The following is a 26,295-nucleotide window of genomic DNA, read 5'->3' as shown; positions in this document are numbered from 1 at the left end:
TAAATTAACACTCCCTTTCAAAATGTTGCCTTTTGTATATGAGAACATCAACACACTTTATTGTATTTTCCCTTTTGTGTGTTAGTACATAAATCAAAGTTAGTAAGGCAGCTTCTCTAGTTGTAATTAGTAATTGATTAGAAAATTTTAGTATTGGTTATGAATCTGTTAAAGATGGAACAGCTCTGTTCAAGTTGAGAACTAGAAGTTGATGACATTTCTTAAGAAATGTTTAATTTTTCTCATTCAACATAGATGGAATGTTGAAAGTTTTACTGAATGTTTTTATTTTCCTTTTTTTAAGGGACTCAAGGTTTAAGATGTTACTGACCATAAATAAATATTTGATTGCCTGCTACACGTTCAGATTCCTGGGTAGGGACATTACAAATGAAATTGGTTTTGGTCCTCACTGCTATTGTAGTATCAAGACGTAACCATGATAGCAAGTTAGAATACTGTGATATAGGATAATTTTCCCTGCCACTGATTTTCCCCTGTCACATGTGTCCATTCTCAGAAGGAATGGGGTTGCCATATCTTTTAAGTTTTCTAGCATGTTTTACCTAATACTGCCTAAATCAGTGTTTTGGGTTTTACGTAACTTTTTTGATTAATGGATTTGCAGCAGGATGAATAAATATGTAAGCCATAAGTATATATGATGAACAAATATGCTGAAAATTTTTCACAGGAAGAAGCGGTTATGCTTTTACAACTTGGGAAAAGAGACTGTTTGATTTAGAATACTTGGGTTGAAACTTTCAGTGAGAGTTAGGGCCAGGGCTTTTACTCTTGGTCTGTAAAGGACATAGCAAGCAATTATTTGTCCTTGGTATTGTCCCAAGGACAAATAATAGTGCAAATTCCTACGCTTTTTTTAACATTTAAAAAGTCTAAACTGGCTGATGGTCGGTAGACAAATCACTTGAGATTTCACCTTTTACCTTAGGTATATCTTTTGGTCATTAGCTATCTTTAAACTCTATTTTTCTCTTTTCTTCCTTATAGTAGTTCTTCCTGGGTTTCCTTTGGGGCATTTAGTTTTTTTTTTTTTTGGCCACACTGCGTGGCATGTGGGATCTTAGTTCCCTGACCAGGGATTGAACCCATGCCCCCTGGACAGCCAGGGAAGTTCCCAGGGTATTTGGTTTTGAATTGAGTTCGTATGTTTAGGGAGCCTAACATTAATGCATTTGGTACTGTGGTATCTCTGAGCTCCACTGTAAAAGAAAATTTGATGATTATTCAGATGTTAAATCTTTTGAGTTGTTAACCAAATAACATTCTGACTGCTTGCATCATGCTAAAATGTACTTGTTACCATAGCACTGAAAAGATTTAGTGGAATACAAGCAATATTTCCTGGCATTCCGGAAAATTTGGGAGGAGTTATGATAGGAGGACTGACTTTAAGCCAGTTAAAGTTTATAAAATTGAAGAATCATGAGCTGTGTAAATTTGACATGCTTATATTTCTTAGTATTCTAAGCCTCATCCCAATATAGCTTTTCCATGTCACTTGTGAAGGAAGCATTAAAAAGTACGTTGAATGCATCTACCACACTCATAATCTGTAAAACTTGTAGCTACAGCAAATAGCTGGCCATTTTTGGAATTATTTTTTCTTCAGTTCTTTTTTTTTTTATTTCTGAATTTTATTCATTTTTTATACAGCAGGTTCTTATTAGTTATCTATTTCATACATATTAGTGTATATATGTCAATCCCAATCTCCCAATTCATCGCACCACCCCCACCCCCACTGCCGCTTTCCCTGCTTGGTGTCCATATGTTTTTTCTCTACATCTGTGTCTCTATTTCTGCCCTGCAAACCGGTTGATCTGTACCATTTTTCTAGGTTCCACATATATGCATTAATATACGATATTTATTTTTCTAACTTCACTCTGTATGACAGTCTCTAGATCCATCCACGTCTTTACAAATGACCCAATTTTGTTCCTTTTTATGGCTGAGTAATATTCCATTGTATATATGTACCACATCTTCTTTATCCATTCGTCTGTCGATGGGCATTTAGGTTGCTTCCATGATCTGGCTATTGTAAATAGTGCTGCAGTGAACATTGGGGTGCATGTATCTTTTTGAATTATGGTTTTCTCTGGGTATATGTCCAGTAGTGGGATTGCTGGGTCATATGGTAATTATATTTTTAATTTTTTAAGGAACCTCCGTACTGTTCTCATAGTGGCTGTATCATTTTACATTCCCACCAACAGTGCAAGAGAGGGGGTTCCCTTTTCTCCACACCTCTCCAGCATTTGTTGTCTGTGATTTTCTAATGATGCCCATTCTAACTGGTGTGAGATGATACCTCATTGTAGTTTTGATTTGCATTTCTCTAATAGTGATGTTGAGCAGCTTTTCATGTGCTTCTTGGCCATCTGTATGTCTTTTTTGGAGAAATGTCTACTTAGGTCTTCTCATTTTTGGATTGGGTTGTTTCTTTAATATTGAGCTGCATGAGCTGTTTATATATTTTGGAGATTAATCCTTTAATGTCCGTTGATTCGTTTGCAAATATTTTCTCCCATTCTGTGGGTTGTCTTTTCGTCTTGCTTGTAGATTCCTTTCCTTTGCAAAAGCCTTTAAGTTTCATTATATCCCATTTGTTTATTTTTGTTTTTATTTCCATTACTCTAGGAGATGGATCAAAAAAGATCTTGCTGTGATTTATGTCGGAGTGTTCTTCCTATGTTTTCCTCTAAGAGTTTTGTAGTGTCCGGTCTTACATGTAGGTCTCTAATCCATTTTGAGTTTATTTTTGTGTATGGTGTTGGCGAGTGTTCTAATTTCATTCTTTTACACATAGCTGTCCAGTTTTCCCAGCACCACTTATTGAAGAGACTGTCTTTTCTCCATTGTATATCCTTGCCTCCTTTGTCATAGATTAGTTGACCATAGGTGTGTGGGTTTATCTCAGGTTTCTGTCCTGTTCTGTTGATCTGTATTTCTGTTTTTGTGCCGGTACCATATTGTCTTTTTTTTTTTTAACATCTTTATTGGGGTATAATTGCTTTACAGTGGTGTGTTAGTTTCTGCTTTATAACAAAGTGAATCAGTTATACATATCTATATGTTCCCTTATCTCTTCCCTACCATATTGTCTTGATTACTGTAGCTTTGTAATACAGTCTGAAGTCAGGGACTCTGATTCCTCCAGCTCCGTTTTTTTCTCTCAGGACTGCTTTGGCTATTTGGGGTCTTGTGTGTCTCCATACAAATTTTAAGATTTTTTTTGTTCTAGTTCTGTAAAAAAACACGCTGTTGGTAATTTGATAGGGATTGCATTGAATCTGTAGATTGCTTTGAGTAGTATAGTCATCTTCACAGCATTGATTCTTCCAATCCAAGAACATGGTATATCTCTCCATCTGTTGGTATCATCTTTAATTTCTTTCATCAGTGTCTTACAGTTTTCTGCATAGAGGTATTTTGTCTCCCTAGGTAGGTTTATTCCTAGGTATTTTATTCTTTTTGTTGCAATGGTAAATGGGAGTGTTTCCATAATTTCTCTTTCAGATTTTTCATCATTAGTATATAGGAATGCAAGAGATTTCTGTGTATTAATTTTGTATCTTGCAACTTTACCAGATGCATTGATTAGCTCTAGTAGTTTTCTGGTGGAATCTTTAGGATTCTCTATGTATAGTATCATGTCATCTGCAAACAGTGACAGTTTCACTTCTTCTTTTCCAATTTGTATTTCTTTTATTTCTTTTTCTTCTCTGATTGCCATGGCTAGGACTTCCAAAACTATGTTGAACAATAGTGGCGGGAGTAGACATAGTTGTCTTGTTCCTGATCTTAGAGGAAATGCTTTCAGTTTTTCACCATTGAGAATGATGTTTGCTGTGGGTTTATTGTATATGGCTTTTATTATGTTGAGGTAGGTTCCCTCTATGCCCACTATCTGGAGAGTTTTTATCATAACTGGGTGTTGAATTTTGTCAAAAGCTTTTTCTGTATCTATTGAGATGATCATATGGTTTTTCTTCAATTTGTTAATATGGTGTATAATTGATACACCATATTGATTTGCATATATTGAAGAATCCTTGCATCCGTGGGATAAATCCCACTTGATCATGGTGTATGATCCTTTTTTTTTTTTTTTTTTTTTTTTTTGTGGTACGTGGGCCTCTCAGTGTTGTGGCCTCTCCCATTGCGGAAAACAGGCTCCGGATGTGCAGGCTCGGCAGCCATGGCTCACGGGCCCAGCCGCTCCACGGCATGTGGGATCTTCCTGGACCAGGGCACGAACCCGTGTCCCTTGCATCGGCAGGCGGACTCTCAACCGCTGCACCACCAGGGAAGCCTGTGTGATCCTTTTAATGTGTTGTTGGATTCTGTTTGCTTGTATTTTGTTGAGGATTTCTGCATCTGTATTCATCAGTGATAATTGGTCTGTAATTTTCCTTTTTAGTAGTATCTTTGTCTGGTTTTGGTATCAGGGAGATGGTGGCCTCATAGAATGAGTTTGGGAGTGTTCCGTCCTCTGCAATTTTTTGGAAGAGTTTGAGAAGGATGGGTGTTAGCTCTTCTCTATATGTTTGATAGAATTTGCCTGTGAAGCTATCTGGTCCTGGACTTTTGTTTGTTGGAAGATTTTAAATCACAATTTCAATTTCAGTGCTTGTTACTGGTCTGTTCATATTTTCTACTTCTTCCTGGTTCAGACTTGGAAGGTTATACCTTTCTAAGAATTTGTCCATTTCTTCCAGATTGTCCATTTTATTGGCATAGAGTTGCTTGTAGTAGTCTCTTAGGATGCTTTGTATTTCTGCGGTGTCTGTGGTAACTTCTTTTCCATTTCTAATTTTATTGATTTGAGTCCTTTCCCTCTTTTTCTTGATGAGTCTGGCTAGTGGTTTATCAATTTTGTTTATCTTCTCAAAAGAACCAGCTTTTAGTTTTATTGATCTTTGCTGTTGTTTTCTTTGTTTCTATTTCATTTATTTCTGCTCTGATCTTTATGATTTCTTTCCTTCTAACTTTGGGTTTTGTTTCTTCTTCTTTCTCTAGTTCCTTTAGGCATAAGGTTAGATTGTTTATTTGAGATTTTTCTTGTTTCTTGAGGTAGGCTTGTATTGCTGACAACTTCCCTCTTAGAACGGCTTTTGCTGCATCCCAAAGGTTTTGGATCGTCGTGTTTTCGTTGTAATTTGTGTCTAGGTGTTTTTTGATTTCCTCTTTGATTTCTTCAGTGATCTCTTGGTTATTTAGTAGCCTATTGTTTAGCCTCCATGTGTTAGTGTTTTTTACAATTTTTTCCCCGTTATTGATTTCTAATCTCATAGTATTGTGGTCGGAAAAGATACTTGATATGATTTCAGTTTTCTTAAATTTACCGAGGCTTGATTTGTGACGCAAGCTGTGATCTCTCCTGGAGAATGTTCCGTGTGCACTTGAGAAGAAAGTGTAATCTGCTGTTTTCAGATGGAATGTCCTATAAATATCAATTAAATCTCTCTGGTCTGTTGTGTCATTTAAAGCTTCTGTTTCCGTATTTATTTTCATTTTGGTTGATTTGTCTGTTGGTGTAAGTGAGGTGTTAAAGTCCCCCACTATTATTGTGTTACTGTCAATTTCCTCTTTTATAGCTGTTAGCAGTTGCCTTATGTATTGAGGTGCTCCTACGTTGGGTGCATATATATTTATAATTGTTATATGTTCTTCTTGGATTGATCCCTTGATCATTATTGCAGTGGCCTTCCTTGTCTCTTGTAACATTCTTTATTTTAAAGTCTATTTTAGCTGACATGAGTATTGCTACTGCAGCTTTCTTTTGATTTCCATTTGCATGGAGTATCTTTTTGTATTGCCTCACTTTCAGTCTGTATGTGTCTCTAGGTCTGAAATGGGTCTCTTGAAGACAGCATATATATGGGTCTTGTTTTTGTATCCATTCAGCAAGCCTGTGTCTTTTGGTTGGAGCATTTAATCCATTCACGTTTAAGGTAATTATCAATATGTATGTTCCTATTACCATTTTCTTAATTGTTATGGGTTTGTTTTTGTAGGTCCTTTTCTTCTCTTGTGTTTCCCACTTAGAGAATTTCCTTTAGCATTTGTAGAGCTGCTTTGTTGCTGCTGAATTCTCTTTGCTTTTGCTTGTCTGTAAAACTTTTGATTTCTCTGTTGAATCTGAATGAGATCCTTGCTTGGTAGAGTAATCTTGATTTTAGGTTCTTCCCTTTCATCACTTTAAATATATCATGCCACTCCCTTCTGGCTTATAGAGTTTCCTCTGAGAAATCAGCTGTTAACCTTATGGGAGTTCCCTTGTATGTTGTTTGTCGTTTTTCCCTTGTTGCTTTCAGTAGTTTTTCTTTGTTTTTGTCAATTTGATTACTATGTGTCTTGGTGTGTTTCTCCTGTATGGGACTCTGCACTTCCTGGACTTGGGTGGCTATTTCCTCTCCTGTGTTAGGGAATTTTTCAACTATAATCTCTTCAAATATTTTCTTGGGTCCTTTCTCTCTCTCCTTCTTCTGGGACCCCTATAATGCGAATGTTGTTGTGGTTAATCTTGTCCCAGAGGTCTCTTAGGCTGTCTTCATTTCTTCTCATTCTTTTTTCTTTATTCTGTTCTGTGGCAGTGAATTCCACTATTCTGTCTTCCAGGTCAGTTATCTGTTGTTTTTTTACTCAGTTATTCTGCTATTGATTCCTTCTAGTGTATTTTTCATTTTAGTTTTTGTATTGTTCATCTTTGTTTGTTCTTTAATTCTTCTAGGTGTTTGTTCTTTAATTCTTCTAGGTCTTTGTTAAACATTTCTTCCATCTTCTTGATCTTTGCCTCCATTCTTTTTCTGAGGTCCTGGATCATCTTCACTATTATTCTGAATTCTTTTTCTGGAAGGTTGCCTATCTCCATTTATTTGTTTTTCTGGGGTTTTATCTTGTTCCTTCATCTGGTACAAATTCCTCTGCCTTTTCATTTTGTCTGTCTTTCTATGAATGTGGTTTTCCTTCCACAGGCTGCAAAATTGTTGTTCTTCTTGCTTCTGCTGTCTGCCCTCTGGTGGATGAGGCTACTTAAGAGGCTTGTGCAAGCTTCCTGATGGTAGGGATTGGTGGTGGGTAGAGCTGGGTGTTGCTCTGGTGTGCAGAGCTCAGGAAAACTTTAATCTGCTTCTCTGCTGATGAGTGGGGTGGGTTCCTTCCCTGTTGGTTGTTTGGCCTGAGGCGACCCAGCACTGGAACCTACCCTGCTCTTTGGTGGGGCTAATGGCGGACTCTGGGAGGGCTCACGCCAAGGAGTACTTCCAGAACTTCAGCTGCCAGTGTCCTTGTCCCCACGGTGAGCTACAGCCACCCCCGCCTCTGCAGGAAACCCTCCAACACTAGCAGGTAGGTCTGGTTCAGTCTCCCCTGGGGTCACTGCTCCTTCCCTTGGGTCCCGATGTGCACATTGTTTTGTGTGTGCCCTTCCAAGAGTGGAGTCTCTGTTTCCCCCAGTCCTGTCGGAGTCCTGCAATCAAATCCTGGTAGCCTTCAGAGCATGATTCTCTTGGAATTTCTCCTCCCGTTGCTGGACCCCCAGGTTGGGAAGCCTGACGTGGGGCTCTGAACCTTCACTCCAGTGGGTGGACTTCTGTGGTATAAGTGTTCCCCAGTTTGTGAGTCACCCACCCAGCAGTTATGGGATTTGATTTGATTGTGATTGTGCCCCTCCTACCGTCTCACTGCGGCTTCTCCTTTGTATTTGGATGTGGGGTATCTTTTTTGATGAGTTCCAATGTCTTCCTGTCAATGATCGTTCAGCAGTTAGTTGTGATTCCAGTGCTCTCACAAGAGGGTGTGAGCGCACATCCTTCTACTCCGCCATCTTGAACCAATCTCTCCTCTTCAGTTCTTATAAATAGAAAAAATTATTTCTGGAAAGTTTAAATGGGTACTAAAACTAACTAGGCATAATCCATTACAGAAAAGGAAGGGAGTATGAACCAAAGTAAACTCAAAAAATTTTGAGTGAATGGTGAATGCAAAAAAAGAAAAAAAAAAGAAAAGAGACTTAAAACCTAACAACCCATAGATTTTTAACAGGGAGAGGTCATCTTAGGTACTATGTTCATTGCTTTAGGGTCATTTGAAAATATTTTGATATTGGAATACTAAAGAGATTCACTTTCCTAGTATAGATACACTTACAAATATTTCATTACGTTTATAAAAATTTGAGTACTAGTAGCTATGGGATCTGGGACAGATCGACCAACCTGATTTCAACTTCTTCAGTTTATATATGTGTATAACTGAGAATTGAGGCAAAAGGATTATCCAGTCCCTTCTTGCTGTGCCATTCTAAGATTTATAAAATTAAATTAAGTGGGTAAATATAGCCCTCTAGTGGTTCTGTTATATGCTTACACTGTTAACTTTGGTGCATCTAGCATTTCTGTAAAGTTATGATTTTTAGAAATTCAGTATTGAGAAGAATAAGATTTATATTACATGGCATAAAGAATATGAGGAAAAAAGGTATAGGGATATATTATTCTAACAATAAATGTTCATATTAGATTGTTACCCACTTATGTTACCCACTTTTGGAGTTATAACAATATAATCCAGAATATTAGAATTGCCCAGTACTTTACAAGATGGATTATTGAATCTAGATACTTTGCTGGTGCATGCTATGATTATTACCAGATTAACTACTTGTGCATATCAAAGTGTAGGGTAAATGAACTGAGGTGAATTGTAAGGTAGATCATGCTATATTCATGCTTTATTGACCTGGAATTTATGGTATGGCTTTCGGGGAAAACAAATTACAGAATGATTTTATATATACATAGCTCCCCATTTTTTGAAAAGAATGAAAAAAAAAGTGGAAGAAACCTCAAACAGTTGTATAAATACATGTTTCTGTAAGCAAAGAAAAGCAGAATATACACCGAACAATATTATTACCATTAGGGGAGTAAAATTTGGAAGGATGGGTGAGATTACTTCTTTACTTATCTCTAATGATTTAAATTGTTATGGAAAAAACAAAAGGAATTGAAATGGAAAACTTGAAAGGGTCAAACAGAAAACAGGGACCTTAATCTGAATAGTTTTAGAGCAGTAAGTCTGGCTCTTAATTTTGAAACTGATTTCCCGCAGAAATCAGTTAGGTCAGGTCCTGATCTGATTTTCTGAGTTTGTTTATTGTTTAAATGGGATGTGTGCACTTGATAATCTCCTTGGATATAAAGCTGATGCCCTAATTGGTTAAAATGTGTGTTGCTCGTTATTTCTCTTTATTTTGCTAATAAGCTTTTCCCTTGTTCTGGGAATTAAAAATCCTTTCCTCTTTAGCCCAATTAAATTTGTTAAGGGAGGGCCTCTATGAAAAGGCTCTTCTTTGAGGTCTTTAAGTGGAAATGATTGGTTCTGAAAATTCTTCCCTAGGTGGCTTTTGAAACATTTCATAGATATTGAAGGCCCATTATGAAGGCTATCTTGATATCTTCCCTCCAAAATGCTAAGGAATAATTTAGGCAACAGTTCAGACTCAAAGAATGAAGACGGCTCGACCTTTTCACAGACTGAACACAATATTGTTGCAGCTTACTTGATTACGGCAGGTATGGATGTTTATTCCATTAATAGTTATTTTGTTTTTGAATAAGTGAAGAAAAGCAGAGGTTTTCAGCATAAGGTAGTAGAAAAAGCATGGGTTCAGAGATAATGTTTCAAGTTCTATATTGTTGGCCAACCTTGAGAAGTCACTTATCCTTTCTCAGTTGGGGTGCTCATGTGATAAATAAGGATGATAATACTTGCTCTACTTCCTGGCTGTAAAGATCAAAAAGAGAATGTAGGTGAAAATAAATGGAAACATTGTTAATGGTGGTTAATATAACAAGTTATTTTGAATTTTGATAGGCAGTGAGAGCCGTGAAATGGGGCTGAGAAAAGTTTTTTATAAAATGAGTAAATATCCATATGTTTGGTTATTACATTGTCAAATTAAGTTTTTATTGGGGAATAGTGTGCACCATGGCAAAGATGTATTTTTATAGCATTTACTATTCTCATACATACTTTCTGTAGTTTTGTCCTTGGTGGTGGAATCTAGTTAAGATCGAAAGATCCTGGAAAGAAAATTAAAGTCATAAAAAGAGAGAGCAGAGTGTATTGTCACTGAGGACAGAGTTTGTAAATTGAGCTCATTTTCGAATGCTGTATTGGAAAACTGAGCTTTGGTTTTCATTTTTTAGTATCTTTGTAACAGTGAGCAAGTTTTTTGTTCTTCCATTTTCATATCTGTAAAATGGGGATAAGAATAAGCTACTGTCACAATTGTTTTGAAGAGTAAAATTAAATAATGCACAAATATACCTAAGTGATATATACAGTATATGTTGGACAAATGTTTCTTTCTTCCCACATACACACACTCATTGATGCATATATTGGATTAAGATAAAGACTTGTTGGCTGAAAAAAAGGAATGGGGAAATTAACAATAGAAGTTCTCTGATTACCTTTTTTATGTATAGGTTGAATTGTGGTATTAATTTTATGCTTAGCAGTCACTTCATTTTCAACTTTATGCTTAGTAATGAGTTTTAGAAGTAACTTTATTATTTTTTGGATTGACTTATGAAAATTTTCAAATATATTCAAAAGTAGAGTAAAAACATAACAAATCCTACTGTACGCAGTTTATTCTTTATAATTGCTTAGTTTCCCCATAATTCAGAGTATTACTTCTGTGGTAGAAAATGTGGTTCCTCAGCCAACTTTTTCATTTGAATACCTCTGTATGATAAGCACTGGATAAGTTCTGTTTTCTTTTTGAATTTTTTTTGATATTGCAACAGAAAGGAGAAAACAATATGCTACTTAAAGAGATAAGCTCCTTATCACAATTACATAGAAGTACTTTGTATACAAACTTTTGGTTTAGTTAGTTTTTGGTAGATGACCAAGAAAAGCTATCTTTTTTGATCTGGTTACAAAAGAAGCATGCAAAGAAATTTTCCTGTTAAGAAAATATTCTTGCTGGTTCTTACCCCTGTAACAGTAATAGTAATAGTAATAGTAATCTTACTATGATGACAATGATGACTTCTACTAGAATTACTATTACTACTGCTACTACTACTCCAACCACCACCACCACCACTACTACTACTGCTACCACTACTAATGTTATTATTGGAATACTTGGTATATACCAAGCACTGTTCTAAATATTTACATGTACAGAATAATTCATCCTTATGCTAATTCAGTAAGCAAATTTTATTTTCCCTGTTTACAGATAAAGAGTCTAAATAACTTTCCCAACACACACATCTACTAAGTAGCTACGCCAGGATTTGAACTCAGGTATTTCGACTCTAGAACCCTCAGTTATAATCACAAGGATCAGTTTTATCAATACTATGAGTACGTGTTGTTTGTTTGTGTTTTTAGTAGATGAACTGAAGGGAGCATATCTAACTTCTTTATGCTTTTGTTCAAACGTTTATTGTTCTTTGGGCCCCCCAATCTTTCCCTTTAACAAAACTCACTTAAATGTCCAAATCGAAACCAAAACCGTGAGGAAAAGAATTTAGTCAAAGCATTTATTTCATTTGTTACTTTTACCAAGAGCCTATTTAGATTTTTCATTTTAAATTTAATTTTTAATTTAACAGTTCTCTCAGATTGTAGCTCTTACAAACGTTACCAACTTGAGCACTCTCCCTTTCTCCAGTTAATGCTGGGGAGCAAGAGGGCATGGCGAATTAAGGATCTGAAATAGATTCATTACGGGTGACCTGTAGGATGAAGCGTGAGAGGTACTAGGCTGAGAGGATGGCTGTGTACCAGCTAATGAAAGACCTAAGCCGTAAAGGCGGTAGGGGAATCACTGAGTGACATGATCCAATTTGTATTTTAGAAATGTGCTGTAGTGGTAGCTAAGAGACCAGGTAGGTGGCCCCTGTGTGATTAAGATTTAAAAGACTCTGAGGAGGAAGTAGTAGCATTGGAGACAGACACATTCAAGAGCTAGAAGTTAGAATTGATGGTTGGATGTGGAGACTGGGGGAGAAGGTGAGGGAGCATCAAAGATGACATTTAGGTTTCTCTTTTGGGCCACTGGATAGATGATGAAGCTATTCATCAAGATGGGAGCACATCTGGGGAAGAACATGTTTGGGTCAAGAGAGAAAATCTCTGGGTTCCGTCTGAGAGAAGTCCCGTAAAAAGCTGCGCACATGAGTTTGAATTTTATGAGACTGATCTGGAAAGTAACAGCATATAGCCTTGGATCTGTGTGAAATCACTGAGTGTATATTGAATGTGAAAAGAAAGAAGGTCCAGGACAGAAACTTGGACAATGCATATATTTAATAAGGTAGAGATGAAGAAAGAAAGGCCAGGAAGTAGATTAAGAAGGATCTGCCAAAGAGATTGGAGGAGAGCCACAGAAGCCAAGGGGAAATTAACTGAACATAGACCTAACTACTAAATGATCTATTGTCTACTCATTAGAAAACACCTACAGATAGGAAATAAAGTAGAGTGCTTGAGACAGCTGCAGAGAAAATAGAAAAAGGGCTAAATTGTTTACCTCATTCTCCCTGTTATATCTAAAACCGCCCCCAAAGCACAATTACTTTATTCTGGTTGCATATTTGGTAGGCAACAATTTACTGCACTGTGTTTTTATCTGACTTAAAAATCATCAAATCTGTAACTAGCCCAGAAAGACTCTTCAATTCACTAAACGTTTTGGAGCTACAATACTAGATGCAAAAATATTGAGCCAAAGAATCATCAAATTTGATATCATTGTGCCTTAATTATGCTTGCAGGAATAATAGACCTTAAGCAATATGAGTTTTAGTTGTCCGTTTATTAAATAAATCTGCTATATATCATATATACAACATAGAAATGATTAGAAGCCTAAAATCTACACAGGAAGACTAGGCATATATGAATTAAGTAATATAGCATCACATAAGGTAAAGTATAATATAAACAAGTACTTTGAGAATTTAGAGAAGAGAGGATACTATGCAGAGGACAAGTCTTTGGGGCAGAATTGGCCTTGAACAGAATTTTGAAGGGTAGCATTTGGAAAGGTAGAGGAAAGGAGTAGGGTGTTCCAAGTGGGAGAAATGAAAGTTGAAATTTACCACAAGCCTAGTGCATTTGATAAATAATTAGTTGGAGGGCTTGTTTGACAAGTGTGAAAATTTGCTTAGAGAGGGTAAAAACAGATTGAGGCAAAGAGCCTGGAATACCAGGCTGGGACATGTGGACTTTATCACACAGATGTTGGGGTGTGTTGGAGGTTTTGAGAAGAGCCTTGGTTAATTCTATGTTGTAGAAAGTTTATTCTGCCAGCAGCATGCAGGAGGAAAGAACAGGAATCTGGAAGCTTGGTATAACAGGATTTTGAATGGAAGTTTCGACCAAGGTGCCAAGATATAATAGAAGTTCTTCCTTAGCTGATACATTTGGGTGTTGGTGCTTGGAAACCTTCCCTCTCTCTGGCAATAGCTGGAGCTGATCACCAGAGTTCTCTTCATGATGGTGAACACCACTCTATGCTTTTTGTTCCTTCCCCCTCCTTTTCCCCCTAGGAATCTGGTAATAGCTCTAGCCTCTCTCAGCTGTTAGAACCTAATATGGCCCACATCTGGCTTATGGGAAATGTGTGCATCCTTTGTTGCATGTAGGGAGTGTTAAACAGGCTGACATGCACATCCAGTCCACTCAACAATATTTCTTGTTGTAAATGAAAACACTGACATTCAGATTAAGAAGATCATCATCAGTCTACCTGAATCCCCAATTCTGGGGCACCGACAACATTGAGTTTCTGGGCCTGCAGGTCTAGAAGTCAGATCCCAGGCTGTGGAGACTTGACTAGGGTGATATGGCCTGTGAGGCTTCTCAGTGGACCTGAAAGCCAGTCCGACTTCCTCTCTGGATAGCCAAACCTTGCAGTGTGCATTCTTCTATAGGGGTGTGTGTGTGTGTGTCTGTGTGTGTGTGTCTGTGTGTGTGTGTGTGTGTCTGTGTGTGTGTGTCTGTGTGTGTGTGTCTGTGTGTGTATGTATGTGTAATGAAGAATTTAGATTTGAACATGTTGAGTTTCAAGTGATATTGAAACAGTCATATGATCTTACATACTGTAGATGCTTAATAAATGTTTAATGGCAATGAATTGTATGAAAAGAGATGCGGGACTGGAGCATATTTCAGGGATGGAAAGTGACAGAAGCACTGTTAGGATAGAATGATAGCTGAGGCTTGAGAAACTATAGAGAAAGGAGAGCCTCAGGCTTCAGGAAGGAGGATGAGAAAATTAAGCTGCCAAAGGAGATTGTATGATCATATGTATATCCTAAAAATCAGTGGTGGTGGTATCATGACATGCAAGGGAATAACATCAAGGACAGAGTGATCAATAGTGATGACATTAACACCAGTCTTTAGTGCTGGTTTAGGCAACTGGTAGATTCTTTGTGCTTTAATTTTTATATTTCTGTTTTACAAAAGGGCTGTGAAGATATTACAACTAGCTTGAAGAATAGCTGAAGCTCTGCAAATAAACGAACCAAAATGGATTTGCTATATTTTTGAAGGAGCTTAAATATTTAATTTGATTCTACTTTTACTCATTCAAATTAAACAAAATGTGTGATTTTTTTTGTTTATGTTCTCAGGTATGATAAGTGTTCTCAGCAACATAATAGTTCTTGGCATCTTCATTAAGTACAAGGAGCTTCGGACACCCACAAATGCAATTATCATTAACTTGGCTGTTACTGATATAGGGGTCAGTAGCATTGGTTACCCCATGTCTGCTGCTTCAGATCTGCATGGAAGTTGGAAGTTTGGATATGCAGGATGTCAGGTATTGGAGATCTTTAGAATCAAAGCAAAATAAAGTAGATTAAGAAAATGTACATTTAAATGTCTTTAAAAAATCCCAAGGGTTTCAATCAAATAAGATTATGTAGGATAATAGATATGGTGCTCTTAATAAAAATGGCTTCAGGAGTGACTGGGAAATATATTCTTTAATAAGAGAAATGAAATCAGTCGCCATCATTATATTTTCAAAATTTCCCCAACTCAAAGGAAAAAGCTAAACTAACAAAAAATTAGCAGTCAACTAGAGAAGAAAAGTGAACATTTGCATATTCAAATAAAAACTTGCATATTACAAATTCAAAAAGAAATACTCTGCTTTCATTTGAAACAATAAAATAATGACTGTGTCATAATATCTGAGTAATGTAGTTAAACAACGTGTTGCTGATTTTTTTCTATGGAAAGTTCTCCGAGAGAATTGCTGGTGAATATATCTACGATGATTTTTACTGACAAGAAAATAAATTAATATTAATTTGCATTAATGACTTTTGGCCTAATTTTTTAAAACAGTTAGCTATTTTAAGCTCTAAAACTATAGAGAATAAAATGAAAAGAGTAGAGAGTAGGGAATACCCATGTGTGCACCAACCAGTTTTGTCAAACCTTAATGTTTTGCAATATGTGCTTCAGGTTGTTTGGGGTTTTTTAAATTTTTTTCTTTTTTTCTTTGGCTGCCCCGTGTGGCTTGGCTTGTGTGATCTTAGTTCCCCGACCAGGGATGGAACCCAGGCCCCATCAGTGAAAGTACCGAGTCCTAACCACTGGACTGCCAGAGAATTCCCTGTTTCCAATTTTTTTAAACCACAAACAAGGCTTCAATAAATTGTTCTCATACATGTCTTTTCCTGCAATGTGTGAGAGTTTAGATACATTACTAGGAAAGGAATGGTTTGGTTGTAGATAATGTTTATCTTCAGTTTTATCAGATGTGGACAAATTTCTCTCCAAAATGGTTGTGCCAGTTGCTAGAACTTCTGTTACTCCACATTTTCTCCAACACTTGGGGTTGTCAAACTTGGAATTTGTAGCATTTTGATGGATATAAAATAGTATCTTATAATTTGCATTTCTTTCAAGATTCAATGTGATTGTACATCTTATGTCATAAACATGCAGGTTTCCTCTTGTGTTAATAGCCCATTTTTCTGTTTGTCTTTTCAGCCTGTTGAATTGTCTATCTTCTGAATAGCAGTCTTTTGTTGGTTATATGCATTGCACTTAATTTATGGTTTGTTTTTGCACTCCACAGAGTATGTATAGAAGTTTTACTTTAAGCCTTAACATTTTTTAAAAAGTTTATTTTAATTAATGAAGTCTCAAAACATTTTCTATGAATGCCTTTATTAAACCACTTATAATTTGACAATAGATGATATATTTTAAAATTAGTAAAATAAAAAACTCTCAGTGTATTTAAAATATATTTTAGCAATGGGATAAAAGTGTAAATGTCTCTTGGGAGGATGTGTAGAATGGTGGAATCTTTCCAATTTTAATCTTCAGATTTATGCTGGATTGAATATCTTTTTTGGAATGGCAAGTATTGGATTGCTCACAGTTGTGGCTGTGGATCGATACCTGACCATCTGCTGTCCTGATGCAGGTACAGCACTTTTCTCAGCTTTCTCAGTGAACCCATTTTTGCCTAAGTACTGCTCGATACACATTTACTTCAAAATGTAAATGTATGGCTTGCAACACGGTCAGTCATATTTCTCTGATAATCCTTGACTGAAAGTTTCAGTGATTTTCTATTATACCTAGAATAAAACCCAAATTTCATAACACAGCCTCCAAGGTCCCACGCATTCTGGCCCTGGGCTACCTTTCCAGTGTGTTCTGGGGTCCTCTCACTTTGGGGTACTAGCCAAACCCTTTCCCACTTTGGGGTCTTTGTAAATGCTATTTCCCTAGTGTTTCTCCATTTCTATCCTCTGACTGATCATTTTATCATTCAGGTTTCAGCTTAAATGTCATTTTTTTTTTCAGAATGTGAATTCATGTAGATAGGCTTTGTGTGAACTAAAGTGCTCTGTGAAGAATCTATTTGATGACAACTTTGAATAATCAGTTAAAACAAAATGAAGATATGAATCACATCATTGGGAAATGACTTTGATGTTCCATATGTTTGTTAATAGGAAGAAGAATGACCACCAACACTTACATCAGCATGATTCTGGGGGCCTGGTTCAATGGCCTCTTTTGGGCTTTGATGCCTATTGTTGGGTGGGCTAGTTATGCCCCAGATCCTACTGGGGCCACCTGTACCATAAACTGGCGGAAAAATGATGTGTAAGAGACATGTTTACACTTTATTATCAAATGCTTCTAGTGTAGACATTTTCTCACCATTTCAAATTTAAGGTCAGATGAAATGTTTCTCATGCAGAGATGACAAAGATCTTCCTTGGTATAGATGATATGATTACAGCAGAGATGAATTGAGAAAAGTGAATTATGCTTATTTTCAAGGAAAGGCCATCCAGCTCCCCTTGTCCCCTGCTCTGTTCCTTCCTCTATCTTCTGGCAGCAAAGGCAAAACAGAGAATACTTCCAATATCCGCACCTTAGAGGTAGGACCTGACGGGGAAAAGGAGTGTTAGTGGAGCTAGACAGTGTGCAGATCTGGCAAAAGTCCAGGCTTTCTTTTCTAGATGATCTGGTAATAAAGCATCTCCTGAGAATTATGCAGCAAAAGCACAGTCACTGCAAGGATTTGCTTGCTCATCAGTGATGCTTTCCTATATTTACCAGGGAAAAGGGGGTAATTTAGTTTATTAAAGGAAATGAAAGATTATGAAGAAAAGCAAATAGAAAATTTCTAACTCTCAAACTAAATCTAAAACTTTTTAGATTTAGTGCAAGGTCAAAAAATAAGTATTTTAGGCTTTACAGGCAAGACTGTCTCCATTGCAACTATTCAACTCTGCCTGTGATAGCAGCCCTAGACTGTATGTGATGAATGTGGTTCCAATAAAGTTTTATTTACAAAGACAGGCGACAGGCTGGATTTGGCCCACAGGTCATAGTTTGCCAACCCCTAGTCCAAAAGAACTCAAAGTCAAATGCACTTCCTAAGCTATTTAATAATATAATGACTGCTGGACAGTGCCAGTATTATTTCTGATAATTATCCTGTTTCCCTTACTCTATTTAGTATATTAAATGAGTAGTGATTTAATGTCATGATTTAATTATTTCCTTTTCTTACTTTCAGATCTTTTGTTTCTTACACCATGATGGTTGTTGCGATAAATTTTATTGTGCCCTTGATAATGATGTTTTACTGCTATTACCATGTCACTCGATCCATTAAACATCATGCTACTAGTAACTGCACTGAGTATCTCAACAGAGATTGGTCAGATCAGGTAGATGTAACAAAGGTAAGACATTAAAATCCTTAAAAAGGTTTTGTAATCAAGCTTTTACATGGACATGGTTCCTTGGCCCCTGCAGTCACCTCTCCCCAACTCCCGATTCTTACTCTCTGGCTCTTTTTTCTGGTGTTGGCCTCCGTATTTCTAAATGATGTGCTTATCTGCTGTTTTGGGTAATTTTTTTATTTTTTTAATTATTTATTTATTTATTTTTGGCTGCATTGGGTCTTTGTTGCTGCACGTGGGCTTTCTCTAGTTGTGGCGAGCAGGGGCTACTCTTCATTGCGTTGCACGGGCTCCTTATTGCAGTGGCTTCTCTTGTTGCGAGGCATGAGCTCTAGGCATGCGGGCTCAGTAGTTGTGGCGCACGGGCTTAGTTGCTCCATGGCATGTGGGATCTTCCCGGACCAGGGCTCGAACCCGTGTCCCCTGCATTGGCAGACGGATTCTTAACCACTGCACCACCAGGGGAGCCCTGTTTTAGTTATTTTTCTTTGCTGTTACTTCTTGATTTCCTACTATAGACAAAGAAAATTTTTCTTATACCACCAACCTTTCCTACTCCTCCCCACCAGTGTTTATCTCTCATCAGTAAAATGTTAATATTTGGTTAGATGAAGAGCCAATTTTACATTATTGTGATTATCTAAATTTTATTTATTGAAAATCTCTGTAAGACTCTGATTTATATTTCTTCTTTTATACAACTTTTTCCCCTTTGGAGTTAACAGTTCATTCCTTTTCTCTTTCTCTTCCTCCGTTCATCTCTCTCCCCTTCTCTTCTCTCCCTCTCTCTCTTTCTCTGTAGCTTTGTTTGCTGACTCTTCTGTGTACCTGTCACTAATTCATCTCTAAACTCTCCACCAGAGGCTTCAGTCTCCTCTTAGTATTTTCAAATACATCAGAGACTAGGTCGACTTTATCCTTTTCTTGGCGCTACCCTCCTGATACCCGCCAGATCTCTTGCCCTAGTCTACACTGGCTGTTCTTTAGGATGACTACCTAGGAAGCCAGCATCCCCACATCTCCTTTGTCACCAGCTGGGAATGCCTTTGGCCTATCTTATAGGTCAGATCACCCGTTTTCTGAATTGTATGTCTTCCCTTTTTTTTTTTGGTTAACTCCTTCACATTTGGTGTAACACATTCTCTAATAGAGTCTTGAGAAGGTCACAAGGAAGTCAAATGTTTAAGATTTTGCATGCCTGAAAATGTCTTAATTCTACGATTATGTTTGACCGATTGTTTGCTTGGTACGGAATTCTAAGTAGAAAAATGACTTTCAAAGAATTTTGAAGACATTACTCTATGTAGTCTCTCGGCTTCAGGTGTCACTATTGAGAAGGCTGACAGCATTACGGTGATCTGCGTTCTCTCTGGAAGCTTGTGATTTTCTCTGTGTCTCCAGTTTTCTGAAATGTCACGCCGATATGCCTTGGTGTGGCTCTTTATTCACCCACGTGCTGGGTACTGGGTGAATGCTTTCTATGTCGAGACTCAGGTCTTCCCTTCTGGGAGTTTCCTTGTATTATTTCTCTGGTGAGTTTCACCTCCCATTTTGTTTTCTCTGTTCTCTTTTTCTGGAACTCTTTTTATTTGAGTATTTAATCTCCTGGATTTGTCTTTTAATTTTCTTAAATATTCTCTCCTGCATTATTTTTGTTTTGTTTTTATTTATTTATTTTTGGCTGTGTTGGGTCTTCATTGCTGAGCGTGGGCTTTCTCTAGTTGCGGTGAGCAGGGGTTACTCTTTGTTGTGGTGTGCGGGCTTCTCATTGCAGTGGCTTCTCTTGTTGCGGAGCACGGGCTCTAGGTGTGCGGGCTTCAGTAGTTGTGGTGCACGGGCTAAGTTGCTCTGCGGTATGTGGGATCTTCCCAGAGCAGGGCTCGAACCCATGTCCCGTGCATTGGCAGGCGGATTCTTAACCACTGCACCACCAGGGAAGTCCCCTGTTTGTTTGTTTTTGTTTGTACTTTCTTCTTTTTTTAAAATTTTTTTTTGATGTGGACCATTTTTGAAGTCTTTATTGAATTTGTTACAATATTCCTTCTGTTTTATGTTTTAGTTTTTTGGCCGGGAGGCCTGTGGGATCTTAGCTTACCAAATAGCGATCGAACCCACACCCCCTGCATTAGAAGGCGAAGTCTTAACCACTGGACCGCCAGGGAAGTCCCTGTTTCTACTTTCTGAGAGATTTCCGCAACCGTGTCCAGGACTGGGATTGGGTGAGGAGAGTGAGGCTCAAGCCTGGGGTGCAAAATTTAAGCAGGCGCCAAAAGGCTCAGTAATCAAAAAATCAAGTAGTTAGTGCAGTATTTTAAAAAATCAAAATTTATGTAGAAAGTCCACATTGAACAAAATATAAAATATTAAATAAAGACAGGATCTGACCCTGCACTTGCACAGTTCACCTTATTTACCTCACCCTTACCCTGGCTGAGCATACATTTCAACCTTCCTGTTGCATTTTAAAAATTCTGCTTTCACTTTTATAGATGAGATGGAAGCATTATTTTATACTTCTTTTTGATAGTGTCCTCTTCTTGTTTAATGCATGTGTATCTTCTCTCATTTCTGTGGTGATATTGTGTATATATTTACATTTTCCTTCTGTTCATCACATATTTTTTTTCCCCCGAGTTCCTGCACTGTTTTGGTCTCTGCCTGTCAGTTTGCGTGTTTCCTCAATGTCTGGTGATCAGTGACTGTCCCTGCATATTTAAGAGTGATGCGCTAAAAAGTTGATTGTGAGCTCTCGCTGTGCTCTTTCACTGGGATATGTCTTTGGAGAGGGGGGTTTCTAATGATCTGTACCTCTGGGTATTTTCTTCTGGGCTGGTCAGTTTCCAAGGCGAGAAGATTCTTTCGCCTTTCTGGGTAGGAGATGAAAGTCTGTGTACCCACATTCTCATGGCTCAGTGCAGGGAAGGGACAGCGTGTAGCCCCCCTCTTTTCAGGACAGTACGCCAGCTCTCAGCTGAGCCTGGTGTCCCCCAGTCTCAAGTTTCCCTGCTTTACCCTCTCTTACACTGACCCTTGGGGTTCTTCTGGGGAGAGGGGGCTGTTTCCTAGCTGAACAGAGAGGGGATTCAGAAGTGTAACTGCTTCTTTTTGCAGATTTTAATGAGTTTTTGTGTTTTAGGTTCCAAGTGCAGCCCCACATTCAGAACTGTCATCTCCAATTCCTGAGGCTTTCTGTAGTTCTGTGGAGTGGATTCACCTGTACCTGATTTTCCCTCATTCCTGGCTCTTTAAAATTAAAAAAAAAATTTTTTTTAAATCATTCTCAAGTCTGATAAGTAATATGCCACTTGTCTAATGGTTATTCAATTTTAACTTTTACAGAGCTGTCTAATCTGTGGTTCTCAGACCTTATGTGTTTATGTCTTTTTAAACCTTTTCTGTCTTTTTAGTGGGGAATCAGGAGGGAGCAATGTAATTATAATTTTTCATTCAAACAAAATATAAGGATAGCTCCTTTACAAAATTATCTGCACTGTACGTATTATATGTGATTTATTATATACCAAGCTCAAATGGCCTGTATGAGAATTCCCTGAACTCAATAGAGGACTTTTTTTTTTTTTCACATTGAGTTTAAAGAGTTAGAAAGTTGTTTTTTAGATTAGCAGATGAGAGTGAGGAAAAGAAAGCGCAACACCAGCAGTCCCTAGCACAGTTACTCCAAGTGGGCCAGGAGTGGGTCCTTCTGCCTGTCATCCAGGCCAGCTTTTGTATTCTCCCCAGCTCACCAAAAGAAAGCCGGCATTCTTTACATTCGTGCACCAGTCTGTCCATTTCACAAGCTCTTGTTATAGATGACCTCAGGCACATTAGCAAAGTATGAGGGGAAAAATTCAGTTTTTCCTCTGTGTCTTCAAAAACATAAATTTATTCAAGTTCCAATCCAGATAATTTTTCATGCAGTTTAAGGTATATTAGTTATTTTGATATTTTAGATATTGGGTTTGGCGAATATTGATTTCTTTTACAGATGTCTGTGATAATGATACTCATGTTTCTGGTGGCATGGTCCCCTTATTCCATCGTGTGCTTATGGGCTTCTTTTGGTGACCCGAAGAAGATTCCTCCCTCAGTGGCCATCCTAGCTCCACTGTTTGCAAAATCTTCTACATTCTACAATCCCTGTATTTATGTGATTGCTAATAAAAAGTAAGTTATGTCTAAAATGGTTCTCAACTAAAAAAAGTATACAGAAAGAATGTTAAAAAGGCAATGGATAATGTTCTAAAACTTTTGGGAAGGTAAGTGACAGAAACTCACTTCAGATGAATGTAAAAGTTATTTGGTTCATGCAACTTGAGAAGCATTTAGGACCTTAAATGTCTAGGGCTCCAGTTCTGTGACAGGCTCTTCCTACACAGAGGCGAGATAATCACGGGTAACTCAAGACCCAAGTTCCACAAGCTAAGCATCCCCAAATGTGAATTTCGTCTCACATGGCTTTCTGGCAGAAGTGGCCCTGGATGGTCAATGGTGAGCTCAGCTTGGATCACATGGTTACCCCATTTAAAATACATGGAATTGGTTTTGCAAAGAAGAGAGTAGTTCTATTACTGGAAAATGGACAAAGCAAGGCCAGTTGGACTCCCTAAGTGGGTAGCATAGTTGTATATTTACTAGGAGGAAGACATATCATTCAAATGCAAGGAAAAATTCAGTGCTAACATAAAGGGCTTCAGGAGTGTGTAGTCACTCAGAATAGTTGAGAATCTTCCCCTTCCCCCCTTTGTTGAGCCTCTGAGCAAGGATTTCTTTCCTGCCTCATCAGTGAAGCTTACACTGCTTCATTTCCTGTTACTGCTTAAAGATGTAACAGTAGATGAACCAATCTACAGTAGATTGGGATGAACCAATCTACTGTGCTTAAATATTTGACCAGAAAAATCTCAGTAGAGGTGAAGTAATTTGATCCTGGAATGCCAGTGCTGCTTCTATTACACTTATGTATTTATGCACGTTAGGAAAGCAACTTTAGCCACAGATATATGAAGAAACATAAAAACTTTTAAGAAGCAGACTGCATAAGAAGCATAAAGAACACATTTTAAATTCAGAGTCTCTTGGTAGTTCTTTAGGAAAGGTCAGGCATTCTCAAGCTCCTCTTAATTGAAACTGGCCTTTGCTTAGAAGAACAAATGCATGAAATACACATCCTTAGTTCAAGTAAATAATTCCTTGCAAATGACGTTAGATGCACCCTCTTAGACATAATTAGTGGTTTTTATTAAGTGTCTTCAATGTTAATAGTCAGTGGTGCACAAGTGGTCTTTAACTGTGTCATACGCTTGATACATTGACCAAGGGTCTCAACAGCAGATGTTAAAGCTGGAAGCAGAAATTTATCTGGAGATGCCAGTTGGTAGTAGTGGCATCATAGCCATGTTTGAGAGTACTCTAAAAGTGCCAGGTCCTCATGGGTAATGCCAGATTTTCCCTTTTTTATTGTAGGTTCCGGAGGGCAATGCTTGCCATGTTCAAATGTCAGACTCATCAAGCAATGCCCGTGGAGAGTATCTTACCAATGGATGTACCCCAAAACCCACTGACTTCTGGAAAAGTCTGAAATAAGAGGAAAGCACACATTATCAAAACATTTGCTTTTTTTTTTCAATGATTTAATTTCACTTAAAATCTGAGCCCATTTCAATCAAATGCAGACATAGAGGATTGTCCTAATAGACTGTAGATTTCTCGCGTGTAGTTTATAAGTTCTTCTGTTGGTGCACTGGCCACTGTAGGGAATGTTTCATTGTTTCCTTATATGTAAACTTATTGCTTATCTCCTTTGGTGAATAGAGGCACATGAGATTAAGGCCTCTTCTCTTTCTCCCTATCATGGCATGTATTACGCTGTACCTGGTATCTTGCCTGGTCCCTCCGTTAGATCGGAAACAAATACTATTTTAATATTAGAATAAATTATTAATAATAAGTAATAGTCTTTAATAAATAATTACTGAAATGAGTTGTTGGATGTTCCCAGCTAGAATGGAAAACATTTTTAGCACTTCACAATTTAAAAAATTTAATGCAATTATTTATTAAGTCTATTTAATAAAAATGATCAAATGAATATTAAGCACTATTGCTTTTAAATCACATCAGTCAATGCACATACATATTTTATATAGCAGTTTATAATCTGTGTATACTATTATGTGTTCTGCATTTTTAATTACTGTTTTCATGTGTATGTATTTTCCATATATTTGGCACTAGAATTAAGTTTAATCAGAGTGAGGGTTTTTGTATGTTTTTTTCCTATCTTTTGTTTTATTGATGAAAAAATTAATAGTCAGTGTAAGAAAGAAATGGAAAATTTTACTTGACCCAACCTCAAGATTATATCTCAAGAACAGTCTTTAAGAAAGCTCTGAGGACTGTTCCAAAGAGGTAAGGTGGGAGGCCAGTATATAGTGCAATCAAGTACACATCTCGGTAGAAGGTTACTGCTATAGCAAGGAATAGATATCTTAGTTAATGATTTTAGTGCTTTTCTAAGTTTGGGAAGATGCAAAAAACTGGGTTCATAAAATTTTCTCCTGAAAATATCTAACTATGAGGGCTGGTTCAGCTAGTTTTCCCAGAGAACAAAGTGCCTCATCCTGATCTTCACCCTGAATTCCTTTCAGGGTGTATTGTAGGTCCGTGACTGCAGTGCCTAATGACTTGATTCTTGTAGAACTGGATAGTGGGCAATATCTTTATTTTATAATCCCCTCCTTTTTGGTCATGATTTTGACCAAGATTTGACAGGCATTTCGTGACCAATTTGTCCCACAGTGCTAGGAATGCTCATTCCCAGTTCAAGCGAGGATTTTGTGATAGGCCACTCAGTGTGCTGTTACTGGACTAGGCCGTGTTGGCAGTAGCCAAAGCCTCTGGACCGCCTGTCTTACTAGTCTGCTATGGTCCAGGAACTGATTCCTTCTTGTTGCCTTTTTCCATATCTAGAGTTACACTATTACAGTCATTGATCTTATTGTAGAACTATATATTTGGTCAATTGCTTTAAGTTGTCTAGTCATAATTATTTTTATCAGAGGTTCAGTCACACATTTAGTAATGCAAGAAACAATAATCTTATAAAATAGGCTGAATAATGAAAGGATGCTTAACATCACTAATCATTAGAGAAATGCAAATCAAAACTACAATGAGGTATCACCTCGCACCAGTCAGAATATGTACAAACAATAAATGCTGGAGAGGGTGTGGAGAAAAGGGAACCCTCATGCACTGTTGGTGGGAATATTAATTGATACAGCCACTATGGAGAACCGTTTGCAGGTTCCTTAAAAAACTAAAAATAGTGTGATGAATTGGGAGATTGGGATTGACATATATACACTAATATGTATAAAATGGATAACTAATAAGAACCTGCTGTATAAAAAAATAAATAAAATAAAATTCAAAACAAAAACTAAAAATAGAACTACCATACGACCCAGCCATCCCACTACTGGGCATATACACTGAGAAAACCATAATTCAAAAAGAGTCATGTACCACAATGTTCATTGCAGCACTATTTACAATAGCTAGGACATGGAAGCAACCTAAGTGTCCATCGACAGATGAATGGATAAAGAAGATGTGGCACATATATACAATGGAATATTACTCAGCCATAAAAAGAAATGAAATTGAGTTATTTGTAGTGAGGTGGATGGACCTAGAGTCTGTCATACAGAGTGAAGTAAGTCAGAAAGAGAAAAACAAATACCATATGCTAACACATATATATGGAATCTAAAAAAAAAAAATAAGGTTCTGAAGAACATAGGGGCAGGACAGGAATAAAGATGCAGACATAGAGAATGGAATTGAGGACATGGGGAGGGGGAAGTGTAAGCTGGGACGAAGTGAGAGAGGGCATGGACATATATCCACTACCAAATGTAAGGTAGATAGCTGGTGGGAAGCAGCCTCATAGCACAGGGAGATCAGCTCGGTGCTTTGTGACCAC

At 37.5% G+C, this 26,295-nt stretch overlaps 1 protein-coding gene across 2 annotated transcripts; it reads left to right on the top strand.

Moving 5' to 3' along the window:
- The first annotated feature begins 8 nt into the window (after nucleotides 1–8).
- On the top strand, nucleotides 9–26,262 carry RRH (retinal pigment epithelium-derived rhodopsin homolog). 2 transcript variants are annotated; one of them, XM_067735325.1, is made up of 7 exons: nucleotides 9–9,608; nucleotides 14,703–14,893; nucleotides 16,420–16,519; nucleotides 17,058–17,211; nucleotides 18,137–18,305; nucleotides 22,294–22,472; nucleotides 23,772–26,262. In XM_067735325.1, the coding sequence occupies exons 1-7, from the start codon at nucleotides 9,503–9,505 to the stop codon at nucleotides 23,884–23,886; spliced, it is 1,014 nt and encodes a 337-aa protein (XP_067591426.1). In that variant the 5' UTR covers nucleotides 9–9,502; the 3' UTR covers nucleotides 23,887–26,262. The 2 variants fall into 2 exon arrangements, with proteins under 2 accessions (XP_067591426.1, XP_067591427.1); XM_067735326.1 differs by lacking the exons at nucleotides 22,294–22,472; nucleotides 23,772–26,262 and adding an exon at nucleotides 21,442–21,886.
- Nucleotides 26,263–26,295: the final 33 nt, after the last annotated feature.

Source organism: Pseudorca crassidens, chromosome 4 (assembly GCF_039906515.1).
Source record: "Pseudorca crassidens isolate mPseCra1 chromosome 4, mPseCra1.hap1, whole genome shotgun sequence".
In the NCBI taxonomy this organism is placed as follows: Eukaryota; Metazoa; Chordata; class Mammalia; order Artiodactyla; family Delphinidae; genus Pseudorca; species Pseudorca crassidens.
The sequence above is the reverse complement of the archived record's forward strand: the minus strand, read 5'-3'. Positions and strand labels throughout refer to the sequence as shown.

What these genes read in the sequence shown, in the direction of transcription:
- RRH (XM_067735325.1), top strand. Translation starts at nt 9,503, where the DNA reads ATGCTAAGGAATAATTTAGGCAACAGTTCAGACTCAAAGAATGAAGAC. An exon ending in AGCTTACTTGATTACGGCAG is followed by an intron (nt 9,609 to 14,702) that starts GTATGGATGTTT and finishes TTATGTTCTCAG; the next exon opens with GTATGATAAGTGTTCTCAGC. An exon ending in ATCAGGTAGATGTAACAAAG is followed by an intron (nt 18,306 to 22,293) that starts GTAAGACATTAA and finishes TTTCTTTTACAG; the next exon opens with ATGTCTGTGATAATGATACT.